The sequence below is a fragment of the Ahaetulla prasina genome, chromosome 5 (assembly GCF_028640845.1).
Source record: "Ahaetulla prasina isolate Xishuangbanna chromosome 5, ASM2864084v1, whole genome shotgun sequence".
In the NCBI taxonomy this organism is placed as follows: domain Eukaryota; kingdom Metazoa; phylum Chordata; class Lepidosauria; order Squamata; family Colubridae; genus Ahaetulla; species Ahaetulla prasina.
In genome coordinates, this window is record NC_080543.1 from 14,445,017 (window position 1) to 14,457,213 (window position 12,197).

The 12,197-nt window shown below is 44.3% G+C and overlaps 1 protein-coding gene across 1 annotated transcript in view; it reads left to right on the forward strand.

Moving 5' to 3' along the window:
- Positions 1 to 12,197, forward strand: part of FAT3 (FAT atypical cadherin 3) — a 662,194-nt gene that overhangs the window by 132,844 nt on the left and 517,153 nt on the right. The window contains exon 2 of the mRNA XM_058185941.1: positions 6,908 to 10,216. Coding sequence (XP_058041924.1) covers positions 6,925 to 10,216 — 3,292 coding nt within the window. The 5' untranslated portion in view covers positions 6,908 to 6,924. The remainder of the gene's footprint in view (positions 1 to 6,907; positions 10,217 to 12,197) is intronic.

Genomic DNA, 12,197 nt, shown 5'->3' on the forward strand with positions numbered 1-12,197 from the left:
CACTTAAGTCAGTGCTACTTTACTTTGGCACCAATTATAGAGAAGAGGAGAAGAAGGCCAACTTCACTGGTATGGACATGTCCAGAGAGCAGCACCTTCCACTGTGGCCAAGACTGCCTTACCAGCTAGAAGTCAATGGCCAGCGACCTTGCGGGCATCCAAAACAGAGATGGCAACCCCACAACCTCAGGTTAATGTCAGGGTTCCAAGTAACTCCCCCAACAAAAGAGGACTCTGCGGCTAGAAGTTCCTCAAAGTTCCACTTTATTAGAGATGTCATATTGGCACATCTGGGAAAACACACACACACACACACACACACACACACACACACACACACACACACACACAGAATAGAACCTCTGGTCACGACCATAATTCATTCCATAACTTTGGTCGCAGGCTGATTTGGTTGGCACCCAAACCTTGCCAAAATTAATGCAGCGGCCACATGTGGGTCGCTGTTGTTTGTAAACAAACGACGGGAAATTTGGCACTTACAAAAAACCTGATTTGGTTGTGGTCAGAAGCGTTTGTGACCAGAGGTTCTACTGTGTGTGTGTGTGTGTGTATGTATGTATGTATGTATATTCTCATTCTCCCTCCCTCTCTCTCTCTTTCTCCATCCATCCATCCATCCATCCATCCATCCATCCATCTATCTATCTTGGAAAGAAGCTTACTTTTAAATGGTGACTTATACCTGTGTTAGGAAGTTTCATAAGTTTAGCACGTAGACATATGGAATTAAGAATATCAACGAACCTTCTCAGTTCTGTGGGGCCTTCATCTTCCTTTGAGTTGTTTTTTTTTAATGCTCTAACAGTGGGCCAGGATTTAAAATTCTACAGATTTTTCTATTCTCTCGTTAAACTTCGTAGGACAGTAAAGTGAAGTTCCCAGGTGTTCTGCTTTAAATTATTGATGGTGAGAGCCTGGTCTCAGAAGTTAAAGGCCACTTTGAGAATGTTAATGAGTGAAGAATGAGTGCCTTGGAATCTTAATGGCGAAATAATAAGGTTTTCTGCAAAGACAGATGCTCAGTGTATTCACCCCAGCTTAGGATATCTACATACTTTAGGAATCTTGCTGCAAGTTTTTGTTGTTGTTCGGTTGCTAAGTCACCTCTGACTCTTGTGGTGCTATGGACCTGGGGTCCCTAACCTTTCGGACCACTAAATTCATAATTTTATATCCCACAGACCACTAATATGATCTGCCTAATGACTGGGTGGGTGGAGTGGCAAGGTGGCCATGTGACTGGGTGGGCGTGGCCAACTCAATGTCACTGACATCAAGGGGCGCCTTGCCAGCCCCTACTCACTACTTCTTGCCTGCCTCCTTAGGGCCCCAACAGAATCTAAGAGCTAAGCAGCCACCATGAGAAAGAGTTGGAAAAACAGCTGGATCAGCTGAAATTGGATCTGACCAAGAAGGAGGCTCAGCAGAAGCACCTCACTGAGGACTATGAGCATAGGCTTTCCAAGCAGCGGGAAGACCTGTGGGAGTGCAAGGCCAGGTACCCACACCTGGAGGGTCAGCAGGCTGATATGGTCAGCCAGTTCCAGGCCATAATGCTGTCCCACTGGAACAAGGCCCTCCGGCTCTTTGCCACCAGCGGCTCTTCCCTTCAGCCTTTGCCCAAAGCCCCACACCAGGAGGCTGAAGCAGACCTAAGTCAGAATTTCTGCCCTCTTCCGACCCTCACAAAAAGACCCTGAAGGGGGAGACTCTCTGCAGCAACACAAACATTCATTGCACGTATCCAGCTCAGGAGCCATAGTTTGAGGGCCCCTGATTTAGTGCAATATAAAAAATGCAAATAATGTTTTTGTGGACCACCAGTGATCCACGGACCACCAGTTGGTGACCGCTGCTATGGACCACAATATCCTCCTCTGTCTCTCGGAGTTAGCTCATGTTCATAGCATCCATGACACTATCTAACCATCTCATTCTCTGCCATCCCCTTCTCCTTTTGCCTTCCACTTTTCCCAGCTTCAGGGTCTTTTCCAATATGTCCTCTCTTCTCCTTTGATGGCCTTGTTGCAAGTAAGAGTTGGTCAAAACTATTTTTCTGAGAATAAGCTTTTATACTTCATTAGGAGTGTCTCGCCCAGTATGACTTGTCCTGAGTACCAGTTACTGTCTCTGAATTGTGGACTGCAATTTGGTCTCCCAAATTCTTCCACCTCTCAAGTTGTGCTAATAAAATTTGGTGGCAGCAAAGCAGCCATTTCTGCTAACTTCCCTCCCCCCCTTTTTTTTCTCTTAGCAAATTGAGGCTTAAAATAATTTTGCAGCGCCTCTGTACATTTTCTCCATTAACCTTGCTACAACCCAGAATTAAATACAGAGCTGAGAATGTCACCACTGCCCACTGTATTGGCATTGCTACGTAGACAAAATCACAAGTATGAACTTGGAGAAGGAATGCAGTAGTAAGAAAACATGAATTAAAGAAGGGAAAAAAAGAGAACATAAGAAAGAAACTTAAGTGGCTCCACCTTAATTCTCATCTGTTTAAGAAGGTATGAAAATATCCTCAGCTTCCAAGATTTTGGTATTATAGCCCAGGGGTCTCCAACCTGTGGGCTTTGACCCACTACCGGTCCATGGCCTATTTGAACCGGGCCATGTGAGTGGCTGGCTGTTGTGCGTGCGCAGGCATAGCCTCACTTGTGTGAGTGTTGCAGAGGCCTATGGAGCCACTCACACGAGTGTTGTGAGTGCCCAAGGTGCCCCTCACGAGTATTGTGGGCACTCGGGGCCTCATAAGCATTGCGGGTGCTCGGGGCTCTATTTGGGCGAGTGTCGTGCGAGGCTTATGGTCCCACTTGCACAAGGCCTCACTCACATGGCCATTCACGGCCCAACTTGTATGAGTGTCGTAGGCACTCTCAGCCCCAGTTGCACGAGCAACGGGTGCTCGCAAAAACCTGCCCCTCCCACAAAACCATCCTCTCTTCTCCCTCCCTCCAAGCCATCAACCTGGAAAGGTTGGGGAACTCTATTATAGCCTGTACCAGTCAAATTGAGTTTGAGGTTTTCTTTTGGTGTCTCTTTCTTGACCAGGCTTCTTTTGAAGGTTATACTTCCCATGGAAGTTGAAAAACCTTATTAAGAGAGATGCTCTGAAGGAAAAAGAGGTCGTTCCTTCTGACTCAATGATTCAGAAACCAATACTGGTCCAACGAAGTGAAAAACTTAATTTCACTTGCCCTGGTTTAAAGAAGCAGAGATGCAATGGGACCAGATCGATGTCTGGAGAGCCTCCCAAAATTGGAGGTAATTCCTCCTGTATCTGAAAGAATATGCATGAGTCAATTACATTTATGTTAGTTACCTTTTTTTGAAGTTCACACTGATTTGAGTCATTCACGTTAATGATGCCATTAAGTAAAGAATGCAAATTCATCCTTTGTGAGAATTTGCATTGCTTTGGTTTTGCAGCATGCTTATGTTGTGACTCTGGCTCCCGAGCCTGTCCTCACAGAGGAAGATGACTCTGACAGTGATGGGGAGGAGCTGACAAGGCCTTCCTCTCCAGGACCCTCCTTTCAGGCAACACCTCAGGTTCCAGCTGAAGACCAGAGGAAGGCATGTCAGAGCACCCCTAATGGGGAGTGATGAAGATCAATCTTGGATTGATCCCAGGCAGTGTTGGAAGGAGAGGCATGCGCAGCAAAGGAAGAGGTGTGGAAGGGCCAGAGATTGCTGAGTCACTGAGCCACGCCCCACAGGGGATAAAAGTGGGTGGGGTTGCTCTGCAGACTTTGTGACGGACAAAAACTTCATATCGTGAGCTTCGGATGGGATATTTCTCGGACTTCAGGCTTGGACTTTGTGGATAATTTCTGCCTACTCTTTGAACTCTTGGTTGCCCCAGCAACGGACTACAGATACGCTGACTCCTGTTCCTAGAGGTGATAAGAAACTTGGCAGGCATTTGGAAAGTAGCTGCCAGAACTTTTATCTGTTAAAGGGACTCAGGTCGGCTTGTAAAAATAAATTACTGGTAGACGTCATTTGCTCATGTGTCGTCCTAGGTGAGGTGTGGGGACAGAACAGCTTACCTGTCACATGCAAGGGATGTCAGTGGCTGTAAATAACATCATTTATGGCATTTGCACCATGATGGAGGTCTACATAAGTGAGGTAAGTCGCTAGAAGTGACATCATTCGCAATGTAACGTGACAGGCAAACAGAAACCCACTAAATCAGTGATGGCTAATCTTTTTGCCACTGCGTGTGAAAAGTGGGGTGAGCGTGGGGGGTGGGGTCACACATGCGCATGTCCACAGCCATAATTCAATGCCCCCTGCATCCCACACCCTCGTACATGTATGTGCTCCCCCCCTCGTGCTCCCCCCGCTTTTGGCACGCGATGGCAAAAAGGTTACTGGTGGGCCCAGTAGGCCCATTTTTTGCCTTCCACAGAGGCTTTCTTGGAGCCTTGGGAGGGCAAAAACAGCTTTCCCCACCCCTCTGGAGGCTCTGCGGAGGCCAAGGATGGCCCGTTTTCTGACTTTTGGTGGCTTTCTTGGAACCTGAGGAGAACGAAAACGGCGTTCCCCACCTCCCCAGAGGCCCTCTGGAGCTTGGAAATGGCCACTTTTCTGACTTCCGGTAGGCCTGAAAATCAGCTCGCCAGCTGGAGCTGGACTTAGCTAGGGCAACACTCACGTGCACACAGATATGGCTCCACCTGTGGCACGCATGCCATAGGTTTGCCATTACTGCCCTAAATGAACCCGTCTTTACTGTACACGTTTACAGACGTCACTGTGCGTGATTTGGTAAACTCTTGGTCTGCTGCAAAAACATTTTTAAAAAAGAAAAAAAATAGAGATATTCTTTAATACGTGTTGCTTCTCGCGCTATTAAACTCTAATTGAGAAATTTTTTTGATTTTGGGCAGGATGGTCCATATTGTCGTCTGAAAACTGGCTTTTGTTTGCTATTCTCGCGTGTCCAACTGCTTCTTGATTTCTTTCCTCTTTTGTCTCTGTGCGTTTCTTGTAACCGTTGGTCCAGTTGCCTGCCACCGCTCTGCCAAGACACGCAGAAAATCCTACATTCCATCAATATGGTAATGAAGTATTTGTCTTGGGCTCAGGAAATTTGCATTTACAAGGTGAATGGCAGCAGGGTTTACTTAATTCTCCAGGAGTGCTAGTAGTAGCTATTGTCGGGGAATCACTACGTGTAATTAAAAGTCACCTTGACTAGTTCCATTTTTCAGTTGATCCGACTGCTCGGAACAAATCTCCTTTCTCCCCTCTTTCCCCCCCTCCTGCTGCTGTACACCAATCACTGCAGCTCTGTGTCGTTTTCCTTCTTAGGTGTGTCCAAAACCACACACAAGTAATCACACTCTTAATCTTCCACTTGAAACCATCACATTCCTTTGAGTTCTTTGTTTCTGAAGGGAGGCATATTTACTGAACGAATTTGGTTCATTTTCACTCAGTCCTTTTATGGTTGGTTACTACCTCTAATCTCATTAAATTTCCTACTAGCTAAGCAGGAAGACACAAAGCTGACTCGCGTTACATCCAAGAATCCGAGTTGACAAGTTTGCAAGCCAAGAATTCAGAGGTGGAGAGGGGAGGGAGGGAGAAAGGCTATCCAAGAACAGCGTTTAATCTAAAAGTTGTTTTCAAGATTTCGATTATCTTGTAGAATATTATGCTAATGTTTGGCTAGTTCCTGATTTTTTTTCTTCCCCTATTTTGAACTCACCTTTCCCCCTAGGAAAGGTGTTCCTATAGCAGGTGATCAACCGCAGTGGTGTTAATAGTAATTTGATAATAATTTGAAATTTATTTGTATTGTGAAATTTCATTTTCCCAATTCATATTGTTACAAACTTCGGGAAAGGCTGTGTGTTCCGTGGCAAAAAACCAAAAACCAAAAACCAAATAGATTAATAGGACATTGTAAATGAAAGGAATTGTAAGCCACTCAGAGTCAATGAGTGAGATGGGTGGCTATAGAGAAGGAAGGAAGGAAGGAAATATTTTCAGCGGTGTTCCTTGGGCACATCTAATGTGTGATCTTCGTAAGATTTCATTTATTCAGTTGGGATGCCACATGGCTTCGAAAGCTGCACTGAGGATTTTAACTTGAGATGAACGAAGTTCCTAATAGAAATTATATTTACAACAGAGAGCTTAAAGGTTGCATGTAGTGCATAATCTATTGGTTGGTCAAATTCTTACAGACGTCTGTAAGGCAATCCATAATTTTTTAATACTGCTGTAGAACTTGGTGAAATGCTAAAACAGGTTACTGATTATAGCTTACCAGTTGTATTTGTCCACCTATAAGATATTCTCATGTATTTTTACTACTGGTCGGAGGCTACAAAAACACATCGATTCTTTTGTCCGTCCATCCATCCATCCATCCATCCATCCATCCATCCATCCATCCATCCATTTTTTAAATAGCTGCCTAACTAATATATATGAATGGTCTGTTTATAAACAATTGTAATTTGAGAATTGTAAAGCTTCTTTCTGGTTGATGGGTAACTTTCAGCGTGGTGGATATAAATTAGAATTTGGTGGATGATTTGAAAAGCCAGACTGATTCCATGTCTAGGTGTGTGTGTGTGTGTGTGTGTGTGTGTGTGTGTATGTATGTAGGTAGGTCTTGGCATATTTGGGTCTTTTCCCGTGTAAGATTGAGAGTATCTTGATGACGTTTCGACGAGGTCTCACTCATCCTGATGAGTGAGACCTCATCGAAACATCGCCAAGATACTCTCAACTTTACATGGGAAAAGACCCAAATATGCCAAGACCTACATACCTATACCCATGAAAACCTATATGAGAGATACATACGGCAAACCATGGTTTTTGCTAATCAATGTCATCTTTTTTTTTATTTTTAAAGGATGAAAGAATGATGTGATGGAGAAGAATATGGGCCACTGGTCATATCCTTTGGCCCCCGCTTCTGGCCTCGTCTTCCTGCTTGTTCAGCTTTTGGGTAACATCTGCCATGGCCTTCAAGGGAGTTTACCACTGGGCTTCCACTTCACACATTCTATTTACAACACCACAGTGTACGAAAACTCAGCGGCACGGACTTACTTGAACAGCCAGAGCAGAATGGGCATCGCGATGGCTGACTTCTCTTGGGACATCAAGTACAGGATTGTGTCTGGTGATGATGAAGGTTTCTTCAAAGCAGAGGAAGTGGCAATAGCTGATTTTTGTTTCCTTAGGATAAGAACTAAAGGGGGGAATTCCGCCATACTGAATCGAGAAATCCAGGACAATTATTTATTGGTAATAAAAGGTTCCGTCCGGGGAGAAGACTTGGAAGCTTGGACGAAAGTGAACATACAGGTTTTGGACATGAATGATTTACGACCTTTATTTTCACCCACCACCTATTCTGTAACGATACCTGAAAGCACACCTTTGAGGACTAGTATCGCGCAGGTCACCGCAACGGACGCCGATATTGGTTCGAATGGCGAATTCTATTACTACTTTAAAAATAAAGTGGATCTGTTCTCAGTCCATCCCACCAGCGGAGTTATCTCCTTAAGCGGCAGGCTAAACTACGACGAGAAGAACCGCTATGACCTTGAAGTTCTGGCTGTGGACCGAGGGATGAAGCTGTATGGTAACAACGGAGTAAGCAGCACTGCCAAACTTTATATTCATATTGAACGTATAAATGAGCACGCCCCAACTATTAATGTAGTGACCCACGTCCCCTTCCCTTTGGATAAGGACTCTATGTATGCTGTAGTTAACGTTGATGATCTAGATGAAGGTGCCAACGGTGAAATTGAATCCCTTTCTATTGTTGCTGGAGATCCCTTGGAGTACTTTCAGTTGGTCAAGGAGGGCAGATGGTTGAATGAGTACAAAATCAAAGAAAAAAAGTCCCTTGATTGGGATGCTTACCCTTATGGTTACAATCTCACTTTACAAGCCAAAGACAAGGGGTCTCCTCAGAAGTTCTCAGCTATGAAACTGGTCCATATTGCCAGCCCTAAGAAAAAGAACAATCCGGTCAAATTTGAAAAGGAAAGTTACGATGTAGCGATCAGCGAATTCTCTCCTCCTGGAGTCGTTGTTGCCATTGTTAAATTAACCCCAGAAACCCAGGGAGAAGAATACAAATTAACCCTCAGCGAAGATGCACAATATTTTAAGATAAATCCCAAAACAGGGCTGCTTACCACAGCACTTCCTTTAAAAATTGTTGACAAGGAATTGTACGACTTGGAAGTCACAAATAAAGAAGGGGACTTAAAAGCACCTGTGGCTGTGAGGATCGAAGATGCCAATGATCACATTCCAGAGTTCACTCAGCCTTCGTACAGCTCCTATATCAACGAAAGCGTCTCCGTGGGGACTAATATTCTATCGATTTCGGCCTTCGACAAAGATCGTGGGGAAAATGGCTACATTACGTACAGCATCGCTAGTTTAAATTCGCTCCCCTTTTCCATCAACCAGTTTACTGGGGTTATTAGCACGTCCGAAGAACTGGATTTTGAGTCCTCCCCAGAGAGTTACCGGTTTATTGTGCGGGCTTCGGATTGGGGTTCCCCTTACCGCCATGAAAGCGAGGTAAATGTCACCATTGTCATAGGCAACGTGAATGATAACAAGCCGCTCTTTGAGAAGGTGGCTTGTCAAGGAGTCATCTCGTCAGATTTTCCCGTCGGTGGGCATATCACAGCTGTCTCTGCTATAGATATAGACGAGCTGGAGCTGGTGAAATACAAAATTATTTCAGGTAACGAATTGGGTTTTTTTTACCTGAATCCAGACTCGGGAGTTCTACAGCTTAAAAAGTCTCTTGCTGGTGCTGGAATCAAGGCTAGTAATTTTGGACTTCGGATCACGGCAACTGACGGGGAATATTTTGCAGACTCTATGTTTGTCAACATTTCAGTAGTTCATGGAAAGGTCTCCTCCAAGACCTTCAGCTGCAGAGAGACCAGGGTCGCTCAGAGGCTGGCAGAGAAGCTGCTGAAAAAGGCCAAAGCCAATGTCAAACTTAATTCAGAAGATGGCTTTCTTGATTTTTATTCTGTGAACAGGCAGGCCCCACATTTTGATAAATCCTTTCCCTCGGACCTGTCAGTAAGAGAAGATCTCCCTGTTGGTGCTACCATACATCGAATCAAGGCTTACGATGCTGATTCTGGATTTAATGGAAAGGTCCTCTACACCATATCATCCGGTAACACTGACAGCTGTTTCAACCTTGAAATGGAGACGGGTCTGCTGAAGGTCCTTATGGCGCTGGATCGTGAGAAGACTGAACTGTATCTTCTTAATATTACCATTTACGACTTGGGCAACCCCCAGAAAGCCACGTGGAGATTACTTACCATCACCGTTGAAGATGCCAACGATAACAAGCCTGTATTTTTGCAGGAAAGTTACACGGTTAATATTTTGGAGAGTACAAGTATCGGTGTGGAGATTATCCAGGTGGAGGCCAGGGACCGAGATCTGGGAGTAAACGGAGAAGTGGTTTACTCTATCTTGACAGACACGCGGCAATTTGTAATCAATAGCTCCACAGGGATCATTTATGTGGGGGATCATTTGGATAGGGAAGCCAAGGCAAATTTTACATTAAAGATAGAAGCAAGAGACAGAGCAGAGAATGGACACCAGCAGTTTTCTGTCATTCCCTTAAAGGTGTTTTTGGATGACGTCAACGATTGCGCTCCGGTTTTCATCCCACCTAGCTATAGCGTGAAAGTCTTGGAAGATTTACCAGTTGGTACAGTCATCGCTTGGCTTGAAACCCAAGATCCGGATCTTGGTCTTGGGGGACAAGTGCGTTACTCTTTGGTGAACGATTACAACGGGAGATTTGAAATAGACAAGTCCAGCGGAGCCATCCGGCTCAGCAAAGAACTCGATTACGAGAAGCAGCAGTTCTACAATTTGACCGTACGAGCCAAGGATAAGGGGCGCCCCGTTTCCTTATCCTCGGTGTCCTTTGTAGAAATCGAAGTGGTGGATGTAAATGAAAATCTCTACACGCCTTATTTTTCTGACTTTGTGGTGATCGGCTCTGTGAAGGAAAACTCCCGCATCGGCACAAGTGTTTTGCAAGTGAATGCTAGGGATGACGACACTGGCAGAGATGGCGAGATCCAGTATTCCATCCGTGACGGCAGTGGACTTGGACGTTTTAACATAGATGAAGAAACGGGTAGGTGGATATTTCTTTTCTCTCTGCAATGTCTATGTAAGGGTGCTTTGTCAGAGCCAAAGTTGTGATTTCTGACTGTCCTGCATAATGACAGAAGTGGCATTGTCACCCTTGATTGGGAGTTAATACAGAAGATCGTTGATATGACTGAATTTGGAAATATCTCTAGGGGGCAAGCATAGGTAGTCCTTGACTTATGACCACAATCGAGCCCAAATTTTCCATTGCTAAGCGAGACATTTGTTAAGGGTGGGGGTTTGCCCCATTTTACGGCCTTTCTTGCCACAGTTGTTACCACTGCAGTTATTAAATTATTAACATGGTTGTTAAATGAATTGGCTTTCCCATTGACTTTCCTTGTGAGAAGGTCAGAGAAAGGGATCACATGACGCCACGACACGGCAACTGTCATAAGTACATGCCAGTTGCCAGGGGTCTGAATTTTTACCACATAACCGTGTGGATGGTGTAACAGTCTTTAAGTGTGAAAAATGGTCATAAATCACTTATTCAGTGCTGTTGTAGCTTTGAATTAAATGAATGGCTGTAAGTCAAGGACTACGAAGGGGTATTATCATCCTTAATTGGCAGTTAATACAGGGGCCCCTTGATATGACTGAATTGGAAATATCTCTAGGGGATAAGTATATCCAGGTTATCTGAGGGACCGTCTCTTGCTAATCACATCTACCCAACCCATCAGAGTGGGGAGGCAGGGAATACTGCAGGTCCCATCCCCGAGGGAGATACACCTGGTGGGACCCAGAAGAAGTCGTTCTCTGTGGTGGCTCCCTCTCTCTGGAACATCATTCCCCCAGAGATTAGAACGGCCCCCATTCTAATACTCTTCCAGAAGGTTCTGAAAGCAGGCCTGGAAAACCCAGAGTGGGATGGAGCCCATTAAATGGCTCATGTGATCTGCTGTCGCTGGGGTGAGGGGTGATTTTATTAGATTAATTTATTTGATTTTTTAATTAGTTTTATTAGTTTTACTGTTTTTAAATGTGGTTTTATATTTTGTAAGCCGCCTTGAGTCGCCATGGGCAAATAGGCGGCAATATAAATTCAATAAATAATAACTACATGTTTGAATATAGATTGCATGTATGGAACCCATGCATAGATATGTATTTGCAAACGTGTCTCTCTTTTTGGGTGATATCACGCAAAAACTAGGTGTTGGTTGATGGAAGCCTCCGTTAAGTTTCTGACCGCCTATATTTTCCAATTGTGACAATGATGATTGACTGTTCGGTTACATCTGCCCCAAGAGAGCCACGAAATTGCAAGCCTTCCCCTTCGCCATTGCTCCGTTCGGAGTAGGAAGCGAATGGTGCCTCTGTGCGGATTCCATTAGCATGGGGTATTATGGGATGACAACTATAAATTATGCCGCCCAGCCTGTTAGACCGTCTGTACCCTCTTGACCCCATCAGAAACATGAATTCTGATACAGCAAAATTAGAAGTGCAAAGTGGATTGTCAGATTGATGGAGAAAAGATGGTGGGTGCATTGTTCTTTATTATGTTACTGGAGGTGGTTTTTTTTTTAAATAACCAATAAAATGTACAGAATGGGAATATGGTAATTCAGAGTCAGCGCTGATTAAACTAGAATTAAGCGTAGAAACAAGCTAGGCGTATGCACTTTGTGCTTGTTTGGTTTTTTTTTTTTAATGCAAAAGACATTAAACATTCTCATTTTCCAGAGGGGATTAAGGGTTTGAATGCTTTCAGATATTTAAATTATGGCCGTTCCCCGCTGCCATTACTGAACATTATCCAAATCAGGAAAGGGAAGAGCCAGAATATGCATCCCTACGATAAAATTGCAGCTAAACAAGCTGGTTGTTAAGTATCTAATAGGTGGTGACATTAATGGAGTAGCTGTAACATTAGATTAAGTGAGGAAATTAGAAGTCATTACTTCGCATTTCGGAGAAATTTCATTAAGGACTAGCTTTGCATTAAGCTCTGCCCT